At 41.3% G+C, this 21,000-nt stretch overlaps 2 protein-coding genes across 3 annotated transcripts in view; one reads left to right on the top strand and one right to left on the bottom strand.

Moving 5' to 3' along the window:
- Window positions 1-611: 611 nt before the first annotated feature.
- H3-3B (H3.3 histone B) lies at window positions 612-1,990 on the bottom strand. Its single transcript, XM_081899958.1, has 3 exons — window positions 1,844-1,990; window positions 1,429-1,582; window positions 612-1,312 (listed from the first exon to the last, which is right to left on the bottom strand). Exons 1-3 carry the CDS (start codon window positions 1,969-1,971, stop codon window positions 1,184-1,186), a joined length of 411 nt encoding a protein of 136 aa, XP_081756084.1. The 5' UTR covers window positions 1,972-1,990; the 3' UTR covers window positions 612-1,183.
- Window positions 1,991-6,243: 4,253 nt separating this feature from the next.
- The window catches only part of UNK (unk zinc finger), a 52,532-nt gene continuing 37,775 nt past the window's right edge, over window positions 6,244-21,000 (top strand). The window contains exon 1 of one of the 2 annotated variants that reach the window (XM_081899637.1): window positions 6,244-7,341. In XM_081899637.1, the coding sequence (XP_081755763.1) occupies window positions 7,244-7,341 (98 nt within the window). In that variant the 5' untranslated portion in view covers window positions 6,244-7,243. The remainder of the gene's footprint in view (window positions 7,342-21,000) is intronic. The other variant, XM_081899636.1, reaches the window with a different exon arrangement.

Consider the following 21,000-nt stretch of genomic DNA (forward strand, 5'->3'; position numbering starts at 1 on the left):
TTACTAGTTTTGTGCTTACATTGTTTAAAGAAATCAGAAATAAGAATCTGAAGAACACTGTATATACACTTTTCGGTACACCCCCTTTACACCTTTAACTTTTGTTATTTGCTGCCAGGGGCTGTCAACTAGCAGCCGAGGTGAAGAATTAACTCCACTCCCCAAAAAATAACAGCCTGATTGTCTGCTTTGGTTATAGAAATGGAAGCTGCATTTCAAAATATAAATGGCGAGATCACTCAAACTGGTTCAAAACAAATCCAAAAGTGTAAGAGAAAAAGGGTACATGAAGTAACCAACCAAGGCAGCAAGGATAGGGTGTTAACACTCAAGACCAAATTTATACCACTTGAGTACTTTGATCACTAAAAGTAGGCCTAAAAACACCAAGTCTGATAGTGTTCTGTTTATTTAATAAGTTAGAAGTGGGGAAAACTATTTTCCAAATTAGCAAGTGTTTAATCACTCTAGGTTACATAAGTACAGCAAGCTTCTGCCGTAATTGGAGTTGCATACCAAGCAAGGAACAGGCTTAACTTGATTTGAGCAGGGATAGTATAAGACAAAATAGTAATACTACTTTCCCCACAACAATGACAAGACTCCTTGGGTGAATGTAAAACATTTAATTTAAAAATGTTGACACTACAATATATAAAATAGCTATTATAAATGCACATAGTGTATTCTATAGCTGCCAGGTTTACGTTTTTAGGAAACTGTAAGTTACACTGTGGTTAAGACTTGTAGTTTTACCCTTCTGAAAGTCCACATTCTATCACAGTGATGTATGGTCAGACTTAACAGCCCCAATTGTTAAACACTTGGATCAAGTTATAACCAGTTTTATTGCAAAAAGACCCTGTACACATTTATATCAATTCTAGTACCTTACAATTTTAGCTACCCAACAAGTCATTAACATACAGAAACATGCATGAAAAGCAAGAAAGATCACCCATCCCTTCTGCATATTAGCAACTTGTCACTGTTGAGCAACAACGCTCACATCACTGAGTTTTTATGTGAACAGTCACTTTTAGCATTCATCCTGAGTGAAAGATGGAATGACTTAAGTACAAATGTAACATATTATAAACAATTTCATACAAAAAAAAGTCACAAATTGAAACCAAAGTATTTTACAGAATTTACTACAAAACACCATAAAAACTGCCTCCTCTTAAGCCCTCTCCCCCCGTATCCTACGAGCCAATTGGATGTCTTTGGGCATGATGGTGACTCTCTTGGCATGGATGGCACACAGGTTCGTGTCTTCAAAGAGACCCACCAGATATGCTTCACTAGCCTCCTGTTTTAAAACAAGACAGACAGTGTTAGAAACCATGAACTGGTACATGTAATTAGCCCTTTTCCCCACTCCCCCACAGCATACCTGGTTAAAAGTAACTATTAACACACTCATACCTGCAGAGCACCAATGGCTGCACTCTGGAACCTCAAGTCTGTCTTGAAGTCTTGAGCAATCTCCCTTACCAGCCTCTGGAACGGAAGCTTGCGAATCAAAAGTTCCGTGGACTTTTGGTAACGACGAATCTCTCGCAGCGCCACAGTACCAGGCCTACAAAATTGGTAGAATAGTGTGAACAAGGCCCCAAGCTGTGATATCTAAATTCAGATCTTGCCAGCAGAAAAGCATTCATGAAAACGGCGAAAAGTGTGCTGCGGAGTGGGCAACCACTTCCCTAAACCAGACTACTTTAAGGTACTGTCAATACAACCCTTATTAAGTGCATATATATGAACCCCGGCCTGCTTTCCGGAATTCACTGCTGTTTTTTTTTAAAAAAGACAGATGTTCTTATTCCCTCCCTTTAATTACCTGTAGCGATGAGGTTTCTTGACTCCACCAGTAGAGGGAGCGCTTTTCCGAGCCGCTTTGGTAGCCAGCTGTTTACGTGGAGCTTTGCCACCGGTGGACTTACGGGCAGTCTGCTTGGTACGGGCCATTTCCCTTTACTTTTTTTTTCTAGGAAAAAAAAGCAAACGAGAGGTTAGCAACGGAAGCGCTAGCCCTAACACCCTCCCTTCTGACTCTTTAGTGTTTTCCCTACCACTTCGTGCCAGTTTCCACTAACCTCCTCCCTCCCCGCCACTCTTCGGAGGAACCGCAGCGCAAGACGAGTAGTAGCAGATGTCTGGGCGCTGCTCCCTCCGCGGCGGCCAATGGAGGACATTCCCCCGGGGAACAGGAACGAGGAGTCACGCTGCCTCCCGCCCACGCGCGGTAGTAGTAGAACCGAAGCCACGATTCCGCTCCATTCCACCCCCGCCGGTAGTTACGTTGCCATGACTACGACTATCAGAGTATTTCATCCCTCCCCCCCAAGACATACACACCGCGGGCGAAGAGGAACAAAGCGGCCTTCACCACCCCTCCCCCACCACTCACGAAACACGGCCCAAAATACGAGAAATACACGTCCACCTTCCCCGCCCCCACCCACCGCCCCCCTCTCTGGCCGCCCCAAGCCGAAACTCACCACTTTCGGGAACGGAGCCTTTAAAAACACTTCCGCTCCTACCAGCCGCGAGGTACACGTCCTACTCCTTCCCCAACGAACCCGCAACTGTCCCCTCCCCGGCGCGGGGACACTGTATTTATAGAGGGAGGGGGCCGAGAACGTCATGACCTCACAATACAGACACGCAGCGCACGGAGCCATTGGAGTCTACCTCCGTTGGCGCCGTGACGTTAACTGACACAAAGGCCGTTTCCCCGAATCTCGGCCGTGATTGGATGAAACCTCGACAGCCGATTGGTTGCTAAAGCTACACTCCGATTGGACATCGTGAGCTGAAGCAGACCAATCGGAATTGGAGCCCAGGAGAAGGTTGTGATTGGCCGGCAGAAAACATAGTTTGGATCCTACTTTTTGTTGCAAAGCTCCACAATGGAAAGTCAATGGGAAAGAAAAGCTGTCCGTTTGGAGTGTCCCAGGCTGAATGAGGCGGGTAAACAGAAGGAAATACTGCCACATAAATTATTGTAGGAGGGGAAATGGTAAAGCCAGGTAGGAAGGTTGCAGTCGTATTTGAATATATCTGACTGTTTAGCGTCAGACCAAGGAAAAGGAAACTTCAAACATAAGTAAATAATTATTTTCTAAACAATATTGCACAGAACACGGATTATTTATTAAACAATATTGCACAGAACACAGATTAAAACGCCCCTTTAAAATACCCTTCACATAATCATAACTCAAATATACTAAGGTTACAAATTTTATATTTTTTTCAATTTAACAGTATATAGAAGACAAATATTTCTTAATCAAATTTAGTGGGTAAAATACAAATACTTTGGTAGGAAAACTATTACTCTATTTGGTACTCTAGCTGGCTTGAATGATCAAATAAATACCTGCAATAAGTAACATATACATATTTACAAAACAAAACATTTAAAATATGAAAAGTTCCTATTTAGCAAATACACATTATGTTAAGTGATTTTAGCTTCTTTATACAAACTCCCTGCAGCTTCTAGTATGAGGGCCTAATACTGCAGTCTGGTGTGAAATGCAATGAGAAGTATAGACTACTGATATGTCAAAACTATTGACATATTTTCTTATACATCTTATATATGAAGTGCATCCTAATTAAAAGCAATATACCTGATTCTATTAAAGCACAGGTATTGCATTCTCTAAATTCATGTATTACTGATCACACAATAGCTAATGAGTACATTAATTAATCCTACAGTTCTAGTATTTAACAGGATGCAATTTTGACAAGTCTATTATTCTTTCTAATCGTAGTGTTCTATAAGGTAATAGTACCAAAAAAGACAGACTCTGTTGGTAAGGTTTGAAAACGCCTTCAGATACAGCAAAACCAATTACATAATCTTTACTAGCCTGGGCATTTCTGTTGAAAGGAAGACGCATCTCAAAATTGTTTCACACTCAGTGCTGAAATTACTTTATATGTGCAATCAAGATGAAATTAAAGATATAAACAATGGGACATATACTGCACACCTTATGTAATCCTGCTCCTCCACTGGCTCACAAAAATTTTATTACAGTGATACAGATTACTAATACGTGTGGCATGAAGATGCACAACATTTGCATTTCCAAACAGGTGTGACCAAATGCTGTTCATTTTAAGCACTATATTTTGTTACTGAACATCAAACATAGAAAATAGTTGTACTTTTGTGTACTTATTTTTATTTAGTTGTAGTGTATGTACTATAATCACTTTCCTCGGTGTAAACACTATTGAACTTTGTGGGACTTCTGAGTAAACATATAATTTACTGTGGTGTTAGAAAACCCAAGTTTCACAGAACAGACACCACGACACTGCCACACCCCTTCCCATTAGAAAAAAGGTCTAAATGCTTATAAATTGATTGCACAATAAAATACTAATTATTGTTCTATTGAATACGTTTAACTTTCCTCTTTTTCTTTGCCATGGTATACTTATTTGGTCAGTCTACAATGAGACAAACTGGACACATAGGTATGTCCCCCTTAATGATAATAACAATGCAATAAATGATTTATTGGGTTCCTCAAGGCATTTGTGTATTAGATCAAATGAACTAAATTGAAGTCTGCAGGAGTAGGACTAATGACTAGAGATTTGTGATATTTATTTATTTATCAAAACCACTTGGTTGCTATAAAACCCATACACATAAAGAGTGAGATAGACAAATAAGTTAACTAGCGGAGGTGGGAGCCTTTCGACATACTGTATAAGATTAAAACAAAAAAAAATTCCTTCCAGTAGCACCTTAAAGACCAACTAAGTTAGTCCTTGGTATGAGCTTTCGTGTGCATGCACACTTCTTCAGATACACTGAAGTGTATCTGAAGAAGTGTGCATGCACACGAAAGCTCATACCAAGAACTAACTTAGTTGGTCTTTAAGGTGCTACTGGAAGGAAATTTTTTTGTTTTGACTATGGCAGACCAACACGGCTACCTATCTGTAACTGTATAAGATTAGTAAGTCTGTCTTGCACACCTATCAATAAGAATATAAGTCTAAGAAAATCGTATTGCGATGAAACTATTCTACCAACACCCAGCCATAAACTTATGATTTGCTGCTGATAGCACAAGACTTGCTTCAGAGATCCCAGCACCACACAAGGGCAATCTTTCACTCAAATAGCACTATCATTGCTGCTTACGTTCAAAGAAGCATATCCCTTACCAATAACAGAAGCATTATAACATGGGGGAGAGAGGCAATCAATTCCTTGTATCCCACCAGTCCAGGATATCTTTGGCTTCTAATTCCAGTATAGCTTTGCCCTGTTTAAGAACGGAATCAAAGCAATTTCCCATTTGCTTTTAAGGGCAAGCACCTTTCTGTGCTAGTTGATTTCCACACCAACGTAGTTTGCATGGCTTTGTGTAAATGTGTAAGTTCCTGGAGGGGATTGGGGCTGCTGTGCTGCTTTCCTGGTCGTCCACCTGCCATACTACCATCAGCTAAGCCATGGTTTGGCTTACTATGTCTGAACCTGGGCTCATGGTTTGTCTTGCTCTAGACAAACTGTGGTTCTGGCTTTGGAGGACACCGCTAGGCCAAGCCATGGCTTAGCCCGGAGCAATAGGAGGACCAGGGAAGAATGTAGCACCTGTGATCTCTCTGGGAACTCGCATGTTGTGGTGTCAGCCTGTGCTTGCATCACAAATACAATAGGAGATAGGATTAAGCTGTGTCTTTGGTCATAACCAGTTTCAAACTGGGCAATAACTGAGTATTCCAGTCCTCATGTTCACTCCTTGACTCCAGATGTTAAAGGATAAGCAAGCTTACTCTCACCACCATATGTAACACTAACAGGATACAACATTGTACCTGAAATATTGCCATAAAGAGCCTAAAAATGTGGGGGGGAGACTCCAACCCTTCTAAAGAAAGTTTAAAAGACATGTTCAGCCCAAAAGTTTACTTGGAAATTAGTCCAAATGGCTTCATTTCTGAATAAATATTGTAAAAGTCTGGGAGCATAAGACTTCAGTCCTATGCAAACTTTAAGCCACACTAAACAGTGTATGGATCACTTTCAAGCCAACATACAAAGCAGTGTGCTGCATAGAAGCTACCATAATATACCTAAGAAGGAAGATACTGTGGTACCTCGGGTTACATACGCTTCAGGTTACAAACTCCGCTAACCCAGAAATATTACCTTGGGTTAAGAACTTTGCTTCAGGATGAGAACAGAAATCGTGTAGCGGCGGCGCAGTGGCCCCATTAGCTAAAGTTGTGCTTCAGGTTAAGAACAGTTTCAGGTTAAGAACAAACCTCCAGAACGAATTAAGTTCTTAACCCGAGGTACCACTGTACTCAGTACTGCATATGATTTGACCCATGCCAACTACACAACTGAAAGAGGAATTGTAAAGCACCTTGTCTTCTGAAATGTTCTATGTAAATAAATTTATGTGCAATAAAGTCATTGCATTAACCATGGCTATACATATCTAGTTATTACTGTAAAGGTTTAACCATTTTATAGGTAAGTAGCATAGTTTATGACAAACTATTATATTTACTCAGACACCTCACAACAGCAGACAATAGCTCATCCTGTTCTAATGATAGCAAAACATTCTATGAGAAGGATTTCGTCTAATCAACTGTTTTAAAGCCCCGATTTTCTTTCACTATAGAAGCTGTCGTTCTCAACCAGAATTGCATATAGTACTGATTTGCCATCTTAAAACTACATAAACATCCTACAGTTTTTTACCAGAAGAACTAGTGCACAGACTCCTACATCTGCATTCCTACATCTGCGCTTACTGACATTTGCTTCCAAGTGAACATCGTTTGGATCGGGCTGTATCAGTTTTACGTGCGGCTAAATTGTTCAAAACGCTTCGAGGCTTGCATAGCGCTGCTTCTGCTTAGATCCGCTTGATGGCAATCCATGGAGGAACTCATCCGAACTACAACTCCTATGAAACCCCGCGCTGTTGCACAATCCGGGGCAGCGAGCGCAGGGCACCCCTGGAAGTTGTAGTTTCATTGGCCGGAAGCCTAGTAGAAGAAAAGGGGGACTTTCCGCCATCACCGGGACTACAAGCCCCAGCATGCTTTGGGTAACCCGGGGCGGTAATGGCGGCGGCAGCGCCTGCGCATTGCGGTCTCCGTGCGGACCGCGCAGAGTGAATAATAAAGCTCTCCTCCTCGGTGGTAGCGGGCGGCGGCGGAGGGAGTGGAAGGCAGGAGCATGTCGAAGGGCCCGGTAGCGACCGGGCCTCCCGCGACCGGGCCGGTGGCGCCCGCCAGCGCGCTCCAGGCGCAGCCCGAGAAGCCGCAGCACTACACGTACGTAGCGAGAACACCCGCAGCCGCCACTTACTGCTGCTGCGACCGCCGCCGCCGCACCCCTCCGCCCGGCACCCGCCCGCGCGCCACACACGCCTGACGTCAGCGGGCAGCGTGCGGCTCGCGCGCACGGAAGCCAACCGCCCGCCCGGAACCGGCTGGAACCGGTCGTGGCCGGCCTGGGCCGGTGGAATTTCGCCTGAGTGGGAGGGGGCGGGGCGGGAGCTGACACCCCCCCCGCCGCCGCCGCGCGCTTTTCCGTTCCCGCGCGCGAGTGCGCGCGCAAGAACAACCCCACATACATAATACACACACCCCACAAGCTGAGGCGCGCGATACCCATGATGCGTTGCGGCTCGCGCACCCCATGGCTCCCTTTACGTTGACTTTAGGGGGGTAGTGGGTACCTCTTGTAATCTTCCTCGCCCCCCTTTCCCCAAATCATCTGTTTTGTACTTGGTAGTGTCTCTCTATCTCGACTCTGCCTTCTTCCGCTTAGTAAAACGGTAATGCGTCTTTCCATGCCGCCAAGTAGGACGGTTGTGAAGTCAAATGTTGGAAAAACAAGTGGTTTAGTTTACTATGTTTCTATATAATCTTCGCTTTCTTTCTTAAGTACTAACCTCGTGTTAATGGCCGTGGGCTTGTGGTAAACACAAATAAGGAGATCCTTTATCTTATTTCGAACTGTCTTTTCTAGAGTAAAGGGACCATCTCATAAAATCTAAGCTGCTCTTTGCCAGAGCTTTGACTTTCTTTGCTGTTCTTCCTTGGCACTGGGTTAGTTTGTCTTTCTCTCAGGAGATGCCCCGTTAACATTTCAAGAATAAGGGGAGCTGTGGTGTGTGTTTTGTGAAGTGAAGGATGCCAAGCCCAGGAGAAACGTTACGTAGAGTAAATTGCTATAATTCTAGGGGGGGAAATGGTAACAAAAGAGAGAGCATAAAATAGTGTTTTTTCCTCAGTCGCTGTAGTACAAAATGCTTTGGTAGAAAAATGTCAAAGGGATACTGAGTGCTGAAATAAATGGCCTGTTGGTGTTCTGTGGCAATTGTGTGAGGAAAGTATTGTTTTCACTCCATTCAGAAATCCTGGTAAATTCTCTTGTGACCTAATTCTGTGAATAACTGGCTAAGCAAATGCAGGTATTTTGGACCAGACAGTGAATTATGTGCCACTGGTGACATCACCAACCTCTGTAACATTACACTGCAGGTGCAAATCCACAAAGGATGCTAGTACCTTGGCATAGTGTTGTGGGACAGTGGTACTATGCTAGAAACAGCCTCCATTTTTGTATGTGTCTTGTGGTATAATGCAAAGCTAATATATGGCACAGAATTGGCCAGAAATGCAGTACAGCCAGGTTAGAACTGAAAAAGTGCAACCCATCTATCTTAGCCTGCAATCCTATACAGTGGTTCCTCGGTTTTAGAACAGTCCTGTTTAAGAACGATTTGGTTTACGAACTCCACAAAACTGGAAGTAGTGTCCCGGTTTGCAAACTTTACCTTGGTCTAAGAACAGAATCCAAATGGTGGAAGGGCACCAGTGGCGGGAGGCCTCATTAAGTAAAGCGCGCCTCGGTTTAAGAACAGTTTCGGTTTAAGAACGGAATTCCGGAACGGATTAAGTTCGTAAACTGAGGTACCACTGTACCTACATTCCTTGGACTAAACCCATTGAACTCAATAGGGCATACTTTTGATTGGACATGTGAATTGTCTCAAGGATATGGAGAAGTGGAATTAAAATGTTGTAAATCAATAAAATGCTTCAGAGCTAGTAATACCGCTACAAGCGGTCACTGTGTTTTAACTGATAACAAATGTTAGTGCAGAGTTGTCTTACTTGTAACACAGAAGATCCTGCTGCTGTAGCTTGCTCCAGTATACCTCCTCCATGCAAATGCTCATTTATTTAATAAGTTTTGAAATTAATGGCTTCCTAGCCAGAATGTGGTACACTCCTGAAGCAGGCAAAGTTGAACAATAAAATAAATTGGATACATACGGTAACTGTTGTGCAAAATTGCTTGGGTATTTGTTCTGCTGGTCAATTGGGACTCAACCAATTTTAATATCAGGCCTAGTTTACAAGTATGACTGTAACACACACAAAAAAAATCAAATGGTGAAATAAATGATACCAGGAATACAGTTCATAGGTGTGTTTTTTCATTTTTGCCTTGTGGGTGCATTTTGATTATTTTAAAGTTTACTGAACTCATCTGTGAGGTTTAAAAATCAGTTTTCTTGAAAAAATTTGCTCAGACAAGACTTGCTGATAGACTTTGCAAATTGATGTTTCAAATGCAGTCTATTCTTTGCATGATCACACGTATTTTACTATAGTAATCAGAGCTTATGCTGAAGTAAGTGTGAGCTTACTTAGGAGTAAGTGGGGTTAAGATTGCAGCCTTAGTGCAGCAAACACATTTGTGTTCACAGAATGTAATGCTTGGCATTCATTTGCTTATACTTTTGGCATTTATTTGTTGTTGTTGTTTTGTTGTTGTTGTTTTTGCAATGAGAGAACCATGTGTCTTCTGGTTCTGCTGACTGTAATCTGTCCTTGATCCCTTCTCTCAAAAAGTTACTAAACATCTGCTTATAAGTATAAGGAATTTCTTGCTGGACTGTTCCTTGCATGCATATTTATGAAGTAATTAGTAATATGTGTATTTAATAGTGTGTTATGACTTCATCTACTGTGAGGAATTAAACAGTTGTCTTTGCAAAGTGAAAACTTTGAGAACTGAGATAATCGTTACTATACACGTTGCTGATGACTGTAGATATCTCCCTGAAGAAACATTATTGTTGCTTGAATCTGCCTTCCCCAGAAGAAAAACCTGACAGCCACTTTTCACCAGCGTTAGAAACTGAGATATGAAAGCTAGGAGCTAAATGGCACCTTAAACCAAGGTTATGGGTGCAACAATGGAATATCTAGGCACACTTTTTAATAACAAGAATTGTTGCTGTTTAGTAGTTTAGTCGTGTCCAACTCTTCGTGACCTCATGAACCAGAGCATGCCAGGAACTCCTGTCTTCCACTGCCTTCCGTAGTTTGGTCAAACTCATGCTGGCAGCTTCGAGAACACTGTCCAACCATCTCATCCTCTGTCGTCCCCTTCTCCTTGTGCCCTCAATCTTTCCCAACATCAGGGTCTTATAACAAGAATACAAAGCTGAAAATTAATGAACTGCAGCTAAAATATTATGTTCATTTTTCTAGTCCTTCCCCTACCTCCCTCCCTACCTAATCTAGTCCTTCCCCTACCTCCCTCCCTCCCTAATATTCTTAACAGGGTCTCTTCCCTAGTCTTTGGAGAGTAGCTGGAAGTAAAAGGTAAAGGGACCCCTGACCATTAAGTCTAGTCGCAGACGACTCTGGGGTTGCAGCGCTCATCTTGCTTTACTGGCCGAGGGAGCTGGCATACAGCTTCCGGGTCATGTGGCCAGCATGGAAGCCGCTTCTGGCGAACCAGAGCAGCGCATGAAAACACCGTTTACCTTCCTGCCGGAATGATACCTATTTATCTACTTGCACTTGATGTGCTTTCAAACTGCTAAGTGGGCAGGAGCAGGGACTGAACAACGGGAGCTCACCCCATTGTGGGGATTCAAACCGTCGACCTTCTGATCGGCAAGCCCTAGGCTCTGTAGAAAGGCAGAAAAAGGTCTTCCTTTCCTTCCACTCCACAGTTTTAATCCGAAATCTTAGGCACAGTACTGTTCTCAGAGCTCAGAAACTGCTCACGCCAATGAAATTCCGTGTTACAAAATGCGCATAGAACAATGAGAGTTTAGAACACTGCTTTCCACATTATATTAGGGACACTGAAATATGATCAGTTATCATTTTTATGTCTAATTGTCTCATAATGAAACATGGTTAAGATGACTGAGTTCAGACATGCTGATCCACAGCATACCTGTATCTTCTTTAGAGGCAGATACATATTTTCTTAAGCCTTTAACATTTTAGGAGGGTTTTTAATCTTGGAAATTTGAAGCAAGCAAATTTCCAATTTTGATAATTGGGTAAAGCAAAATAACAACCCAGAGAGGGGGGGGAGGGAGTGTTCCTGTGTCCTTAAGCAGCTGTACACCTTATACTAGTTAAAGTAGTTGGGCTTGAAACGGTAGCAACATTTTCTCTCTTTTATAAGATGTTGGAATGTATTGACAATGGAAGGAATATAATTATGAAGGGGTTGTTGCTGGAATGTAAAAGTAGTTTTTGTATGCCATTTAAAAAACACAAATCTAGAAATTGAGGTTGTGTGAGAAAGATAAAATGTTTAGGCATTGGGCTGCTTGAAATACAAAGCTAAACCATGGTTTGGTGTTACTTAAACAAGCCTAAGGACCGCTCTCGTGCCCCTGGCACACATGATCCCACCTTCCCTTGCATGCCACAACACTTCCTTCCTGATTTTAAGCAAATCATAGTTCATCTCCCCCCCCCATTATTATTTTTTTGCAAACTATGGTTTGTGCTTGTGTGTATCCCAGTTCTGTTACGTAGAAGTAAGTTTGCACTGGTGCATTGTCACCAAGGCTATGTATACTTCGCAGAACTTATATTATTATTTTAAAATGTGTAGAAAGGAAACCTAAATCCTGTGTCAATTAAAGCTGGTTTTATTTTTATTTGGAACAATTTTGCCCTTTTATGCTCTCATAAAATTCATTAGACTTCTAATTGTGGAGAGGAGCAAGAAGCTATGCAAGGTACTTATCCCTAGACCACTAGAAAATCTGTTTAACCTCTTGTCAGTTAGGCTGTTGGCTTGTTTCTCTCCAAAAAATCAAGGGTTTTAAACCACAGTTAAGTTTCAACTATGGTTTAAAGAAGTGGTTCCCAAACTTTTTTGAGCCACTGTCCCCTTCGTTGCATACAATCAACTCTAGGGCTTCCTACCTTACCCTTCTGTATAAAAAGCATTGCTGTACAGTCATACCTCGGGTTACAGATGCTTCAGGTTGCTTTTTTTCAGGTTACGGACCGCCGAAACCCGGAAGTACCGGAACGAGTTACTTCCGGGTTTTGGCGGATGCGCAGAGGCGCCAAATTGCAGCCTGCGCAGACGCACCGCTGCGGGTTGTGAACGTGCATCCCGCATGGATCATGTTTGCAACCCGAGCGTCCACTGTATTCAGAATAGTGGTTTGCACAAGCCACTAAGGAGTACAATAACACAAAAACATCAAAACAATAACCATTAATTGCATATTTACTGAAAATGCAATTGAAACTATTTCGTTTAGATAGTGATGAACTTGATCCAGGGACACCAGTTTTTCGAAGTCATATAGTTATTTACATCTCCAGCACCTCCCTGCTGCCCCCGTACCTCTAAGCTCCCCCCCCCCAGGTAATCTCACCCACCCCAGAGGGCTGTACTGCACACTATGGGAGCCACTGGTTTAAAGTCATGTGTAAACAAGGCAAGAAAGTGAGTGAAATCATAGAATCATAATACACTCCTGAATTTGCCTTCCTTTTTTGTAACACCACAAATTTGCAATAAAGTTATAAACAAAGGCGTGTCTGCTTGAGGTGATTTAACCCCAAGAGTTCAAGCAATGAGTATGACATATTAATTCTATCAGTCAACCATTAGGTCTTCCACTTGCAGTCTGCAGAGCAGTTATTAAAAGGGAAAGCCTGAATAAGAGACAGTTAAGAGTTTACTAGACGAGAACTATAAGGAGTAATAAGTGTGAAAAGCAGTGAGATTTCCATGTGAACAAAGCTCATTGTGCTGAAGAAGCTGAAGATCAAATGTAGTTATTGGCATGGTATGTTTGTCTCCTTTCATAGTAAAATGATCATGTGAAATATTTGCTTGAGTATTCCCATGCAAAACACTTAACTAGTGGTCTATTTTTATAAGCAAATAGAACAATGTTGGTGTTAAAAGGATTTCAGTGAGATTTCTAAGTAATGCTTTTTTGGAATTTTGCATCTTGATCTTGGCAACATGTTTCCTTCTAGCCATGGGACCATGAACACAGACCTCATGGCTACCTACAGCAGACCGATTCAGGCGTAGTTTCTGTACCAAACTGAGCAAAACTTACTCCATTGCTGGATGTGGTTTTACTTTTGCAATGTAGCAGCCTGCTTTTACACATGGTCAAGCTGATTAACTTGCTGATTAATAGGGAAACCTGTTTGGGGCAGTTACCTGAAAATTCTGTTGATTTTAGCAATTAATTTTTTTCCTCAGAGAAGCATTTTTGGTTTCATTTTCAGTCAAGGTACTTTGGCTTAACTCTGTTATGAATCTGTCACACTAGGGCTGCAGTATCTAATTAAGTCAATGGGATTATTCAGGAGTTGGCTGCAGGCTACAAGGTTTATACTAAGACAAAATAGCTCACATACTTCCCTATTCCTGGAGTTGAGGTGGCACCTGGAATCTGTTTACAGAGTTTTGGCTGTAGCGTTGGGAAGCATTCGCTGGAAATAGATATAAGGACATGCTTATTTTGAAATGCAATTTTATAATTGCACTAAGAATACGTAGTTCTTGAAATGTTTTATTGGCTCTCAAGACCCCAGAAACATAGTCATATGAAAAATTTTACAATTTTGCACTCTGTGTTTCGGGTGTGTGTGTGTGTGTGTGTGTGTGTGTGTGTGTGTGTGTGTGTGTGTTTTCCCAGAGTTGGGTGGGGATAGAGAATCAAGAAATGTTACAAAATAACAGAATGTCATGGCAGTTGTTACATATGACAGCAGTTAGATGAGAGCTTTATACATTTGTGGCATTGTGTGAACATCTTACTGAATGTTTTCATCTTCTATTTAGCTACTTTCCTTAATTTTTGTAAATGAATGATTAAAGGGACTAATCAGTGTCATTATTAATGCCAATACTCCCCCCCCCAACAACATCCAGAAGTAGAGTCACTGAGAGTTTGATTGCAGTTTGACATGTTCCCTGAAGTGAAGATGTTATACTGCAAGGCAATACCAGTGAGTTCCACATGATTTGAAAGTTAAACCCAAGAATCATTGGATTTTCACCTGTGTGTGGAAATTATACCTTGGAATATGTTAGACTGAAGCAAAATAAGCATTTCTTATGACCAATTGACAAAGCTGTATTCAAAGGAAGTGAAAGCAAGTGATCAGGTGTGTTAGGAAAGAAAATATTCATTTTAAAAAATGACTGGTTGTGCCAGAATGTTAATGGAGATGCACATTCAAAAGCAGTCACATTGAAAATGATCCACTTGGATTTATTCACTTGGATGCAAGCAGCATTGACACCTAGTGCATATTTAAATGCATTCTGCATTCAGGACACCACAGATGAAAAAGCCCTCTCCTGTGTTGACATCTGCCTCATCTCTCCTAGTAGGGGCACTCTACAGAGGACAGTGGAGTAGAAACAGCTTAACAATCAGACACATTGTTTCAGGAGTAGGGAGCCCTTAAGGTACCTGAGTTCCAAGCTGTTAGGAGCTTTAAAGATCAAAACCAGTATCTTGAACTGTGCTCAGAAATAATCAATAGTCACTGAAGATCTTTTAAAACTGGCAGGATACATTCCCAGTGAGCCATAGTTGGCTTTTAATGATTCCAAGTACATTAGTTTTTCTGTTAGTTAAGTTGATGATACTTTAACAGTTAGTTTGAATGCCAGATTGTTATTTAATTAATTGGTAACATTTGCTTCTCATACTTCTGTCAGAAAGGAGACCATCTTTAAGGAGTCAAGCAATATAAGGCCCAAGTTAACTGAGCAATCCTGTGCATTTTTGCTCAGAAATGAGTTCTCACTGTGTATAATAGAGCTTATTGCCAGGTTAGTGTGCATAGATTTGTAACCTTAAATCTTCAGTAAATATTCAAATGATACTGACAGAGTGCATTTCTTTAATATTTGTAAATGTTTCCTTAAAAAGAGGCACAACTTATTACAGTAACCAAGTTACAGGGAACCAGGCAGAGGGCCTTCTTGGTAGTGGCGCCCTCCCTTGGAACGCCCTCCCACCAGATGTCAAAGAGAACAACAACTACCAGACTTTTAGAAGACATCTGAAGGCAGCCCTGTTTAGGGAAGCTTTTAATGTTTGATGTATTACAGTATTTTAATTTTTTTTTTAAGCCGCCCAGAGTGGCTGGGGAGGCCCAGCCAGATGGGCGGGGTAAAAATAAATTATTATTATTATTATTATTATTATTATTATTATTATTAATTATTTGCAGACATGGTTTTCTTTTGTTTGGGTGTATACAGTTTTTTTTACTAGTATCATGTACACAGCACCAATCTAGTGAAACCTTGTTATGGTTTTCACTGTTACCAGAGGTACAGATATCCTCCAGTTTATATAGTTCCTCATGGTCCTGGGCTTGTAGAAATCCCTGCCATTGGGAGATGTGTCAGATCTGAAATCTTGGATTGTGCAGACAGGCAGTTTATGCCTTTAAGTTTAGGCAAACATTTGATCTTTAATTTGATATTTTTTTCTTTCTGCTGTATTTATTGTTTTATAGAACATAGTCTGCGTATACACAGGTTGCAGAAGCAAGAGGTTGCTTGCAGTGCAGCCTATCTTTCCTTCTCGCCTACACCCACCCAAAAAGCCAGGGTGTCCAGGGACTTTCCTGAATGGCACAATGTGTTCACCTGAATTTGGACAGTTTCCCATCCAACTGTAGCTCCGCCCCCCATGACAAAGCTCATACTCCTTGGCCACCCACATTTCTTAGTGTTTTATGGTTTTATTGTACTCTGCTTTGAGAACTGCTTGTTACGCACCAAACCATAGTTAACCTGACCCACAGTGTCCTTATCACAACCCAGCATTTCATTCAGATTTCTTATGAGGAGAGGAAATTGATGCAAGGACTGCCACCTCCCCTAAAATAAATGGGCAGCCCATCCACAACACAGCTCTTTCTGTAAGCGAGCATGCAAGGAGCCCTAGGACCAGATACTGGTGTGGACACATTGGAATAATTGTCATTTGTATGGACAGACGCTAAATGACACCCAGCCTAGCTAGTGTGAAAACGAAGCATTCCTGAAAGGAAAAACTAAGTAACCAGACTTGTGTGGGCTGATCTTGCTTTCTCAGAGGTGAATTAATGGTACTATCATTCTGATTGTGGATTTCCTGGCTGTAGGAGTATGGTATTGAAAATGTGTTTGCGGGCTAAGTTTTCCTGCGCTCTACTTCATATTAAGTCTTACATGTGCCAGTATCTTTCAAATGAACTTGTTTTATGAGAAATTAATATGGTATTTTATTCATCTAAGAGTTCTTTCAAACTGTTTATTCTTTTCTAATCTTGTAAAGCTGTTATAAATATATCCCTGTTTGTAGATTCAAACCTATTCACAGTATGTTATGTACTGTACTATTCATTGGGGGGGGCAAGTTTCTCCAATGAGCATCCTTGAAAGGAAGTACATCTGCCTCTTTTAGTTTAAAAAGTAAACCTGTAATTCAAAATAATAAAGTTCAGGATTAAGCTGCAAGAAATATGAATGATGACAAAATATAAGATGCATGAGTGCAAGGCAATGAATGCAGAATTTGAAGTGTGTGTCTATTTTGTGAAGCTTGGCTAGGTAGGTAATACTGTACTTGCTGGTAAAAAAATATTATACTTGTAAAAGGACCCTGTATTACTGAGAGTTTCTTTCTTTCAAGTATCAGCTTCTTAGTCATTAGCAGGAACTTCATAGCCCCAAGCTTCTTTTAATACCCAAACCAACAAAATCTGGACCAAATAAGCATTCAAAGCTGCCCTCTGTAGGCCATACTAGAGGCTGCCTAGCAGATCAGCTCCTATTAGCTGACATGAGGTTCCGCAAATAAATGTAATGATCCCTTGAGCCTTGACCTTTAAAAAGAAAATAATTAAAAGTAGCCACAAAAGGTTGTGAGGAGGAATAGTTTGGGGAAAGGTGCTGGCTTAAACCTTTTAGAAGAGTTTGGATTTGATATCCCGCCTTTCACTCCCCTTCAGGAGTCTCAAAGCGGCTAATAATCTCCTTTCCCTTCCTCCCCCACAACAAACACTCTGTGAGGTGAGTGGGGCTGAGAGACTTCAGGGAAGTGTGACTGGCCCAAGGTCACCCAGCAGCTGCATGTGGAGGAGCGGAGACGCGAACCCGGTTCCCCAGATTACGGGACTACCGCTCTTAACCACTACACCACACTGGCTCTCACCTTCAACACTCCCTCTGCTGTTTTTCTCTGCGGGGTGGGGTGGGGGGGCAGAACTCTTCCACTCAAGTTCACAACTTCCTACAGCTGCTTTTCATTACAAAACTATCATGAGATTGTTACATGTATCTGCCATGTAATTTCTAGTTTGGTCTCAATTCCATTTTGTAACATGGTATTGTGATTTGGCTAGATGTCATGGCTGTGATTTCGATGTTTCCAGAAATCTCTTAGGATCAAGAATTCCATTTTAAGTTCTTGAAATAATTCCATAGCAAGGGTCATTATATTTTTTTTTTACTTGTGTTTCTTGATCAGTAGTGAAATGAACTCTGGTGACTTGGTGATCAGATTTAATGCCTCCTTGAAATTAGGACAGGAATTTAATTTAGTGCAGCATTACATTTACATTGTCACAATACTTATAAGATTGCTGCAATTATTAATATACATCAGTTACAGGGCTTATAATGAAGTTAATTTTGCAGCAATAACAGATCACCAGTAAAGTGGATGAATGCTGCACACAGTATAATGATAATTTAACTTAAGACGATGCTTAAATATATGATGATCTGTAGGACAATTTTCATGTCAAGCAAATAAATAGCTGTTGGTCAATATCTTCTCCTTTGGGTTGATTCCTTTGACAAGGATGTGCTTAGGGACGCAGGCAGAGTTCCATTTCTTGCAATGAAATTATTACCCAGCACTGATTCTAGTTTAGAATTGTTGGAGTACTGAAAGGCAGAAAAAATCTCTGGGGTGGGGGGGCTGTATCAGGTCCTGTATCAATCTAGCAACTGACGTTCTTCCCAGCATAAGTATGCATCAGGGCAACTAAGGCTGCTTCTGTGTAAAAAAAAAAAAAAAAACTTACTAGGTATGAAGCTAGTTTAGAAATGAATCCAACCAGGCTCTTCCAAGATTAACCGCCACCACTCATTTGGACATCATGCCTGGGAATGTTAGCATTAACTACATTCTTTGGGTATATGAAGATGCTTCACTTGTGTTATTTCACAAGACATTTGAAAAAGCATGTTAAACATCTCGGTCAGAGAGTTTAAAACCCCCCTGATATTTTACCTTCCCATGCTATTTTGCCCTTTTACAATCTTTAGTTGTGTTAAGTGGGAGAGCTGTTAACATACCCAGGCAACCCCTCATTTCCGCATGTTTAATATGTGTGCAACTGTGTTCGGCATCGCACCAACCTGGAAGTGACCTGGAAACATCATAAAGATGTAACTGAAACATCACTATAAGGGTGGGGTGGAGGTGGAATGGGGCAGAGTGGAGCGGGGTAGCGTGTTTGCAGAGAACGTGATGCAGTAAATATTTCTAGAGCCTACCAGTGCTGTGTTTACGATTAATTGGTATCAAGTAAATCACTTCAAATTTAATCTCTTTGAAATCATACTAATAGTATGGTAAGAGCTGAATAAAAATGAGAGGCTTAAAATTGTGGGCAAGACTTACCTGAATGATCTTTTCGTACTAATTAGTTGATATTTATTTAGGTGCTAAAGATTATTTCAAGGCATGCCAGAACTGTCATCTTGACAGATGTACATTTATTGAAACTCTTTCCCTTTCATCTATTTGCCACACCCCTTCATTCCCAATTTCATTTGTTTCCACAAAATGTATGTTGTCTCGAGCAGCTTAAATGGTGGTTGATCTTTGCAAGGCTTGCAAAATTATGTCTTGCTGGTGGAAGGGAGATAATGCAATGGTAATCAGTGTTGTATTCAGGAAAGAGACATATTGGTCTTTTTATGCCAGGAGGTGTCTTGAGAAATTAGAATTCAGCTATTTATTAGATGGTGCCAACCAATTTACTTTGGATTGCTGATACAGAAAATTCAAAAATTTAGTTGGATGTTACAGTGTAGGATAATCTTAAGATAGAAGCATGTGTATATTCTCATGAAGTGATGATTTAAAGGGGGGCTGTAGTTCAGCAGTGGTTTGCATGCAAAAGCTGCTAGATTCAACATTAGGAAGCCACCTTATACTGTTACAGACCATAATTCTATCTACCGTAGTTCAGTATTGCCTACACAGACTCAGAGATTCTTCAAGGTTTCAGATACAGAGGTACCTCGGGTTACAGACGCTTCAGGTTACAGATGCTTCAGGTTACAGACTCTGCTAACCCAGAAATAGTACCTCAGATTTAAGAACTTTGCTTCAGGATGAGAACAGAAATCGTGCGGTGGTGGCATGGTGGCAGTGGGAGGCCCCATTAGCTAAAGTGGTACCTCAGGTTAAGAACAGTTTCAGGTTAAGAACGGACCTCCAGAACAAATTAATTTCTTAACCCGAGGTACCACTGTAGAAGCCTGGAGACTCCAGAAATTGGAGAAGAGCTATGACTGTGGTGCAGGGCATGTTTTCAGTGTAAGAGTTCCCAGCTTCAGTCACCAGCATCTGTAGTATGGGAAAGTGGAGGGTGAGAGGGAGCACTTGGAAAGCCCCCTGTTTAAAATCCCAGTGAATGTGAATGAGTCTTCTTCAACCTCATCTCTTCCCATTGTTGAGCTGCAACTTCCATCACCCCTGATCATCGCTGTGCTGCTGGCAGTTGGTCCAACAACTGCCAAGGACACCAGATTGGGGAAGACTGTGTAAACAATGCTGAGCTAGATGAATGTATTTTTTGACTCTGTATAAAGTAGTTTTCTATTGCTGCTGGTTATGAGTCTCATGCTCACACAAATGAACAAACAACTTGTGTCGTATTTGATGCAGGAATGCCTTATAAGGAATGCCTTATAAAGAAGAAAGAAAGTAAGCTGTGGTGCTTAGCCTAAAAATCTATAGTCTCTTGCTTATAACAAAGATTTTTAGGTATCTGGTGGAAAGAGGATTTGGGGAACAATTAGCTTTCTGAAATGTGATGCTTTCTGTCTACCAGCCTGACTTTCTTAGCAGCTGGAATCCAGGCATTCCAAAATTCCATTTTGCAACATCTAGCATGCTTTGGCTTCAGCTACTGTTCATTCTAGATAGCTCACCATGAGGTTTTAGCAGATCCTATTTGCTACTCCATGCATACAGTATGGTTTATTGTCTTAGCTAGCTAGTAATCTTTGACATTTGGGCAGTTGATTCTGCTTTACAGAGCAGGTGAAAGTTTTTGATAAAATTAAATTTGGCCAAGGTGTTGATTCTTAAGTATCAGCAGCTACAAGCCAAACTTCGGAAGAGTTGGCCAGCACTGGCATTTCCACTTAACTGAGACACTGGATCATCAAATATGCACAAGCAGATGGTTAGCCTCATGTTAATTACAGAACACATTTGAGCCAAATTCAGACAGATATTCGTGTTGATTTGCATACTGCAGACTTAAGATTCCATTTTCCAATGGAAAAGCCCTTGAATGAATGACTTATGCAGCCTACTGGATATTTCTGATAAGGCCATCAGTTCAGAACCAATT

The sequence above is a fragment of the Podarcis melisellensis genome (assembly GCF_964234715.1).
Source record: "Podarcis melisellensis genome assembly, chromosome: 2".
In the NCBI taxonomy this organism is placed as follows: domain Eukaryota; kingdom Metazoa; phylum Chordata; class Lepidosauria; order Squamata; family Lacertidae; genus Podarcis; species Podarcis melisellensis.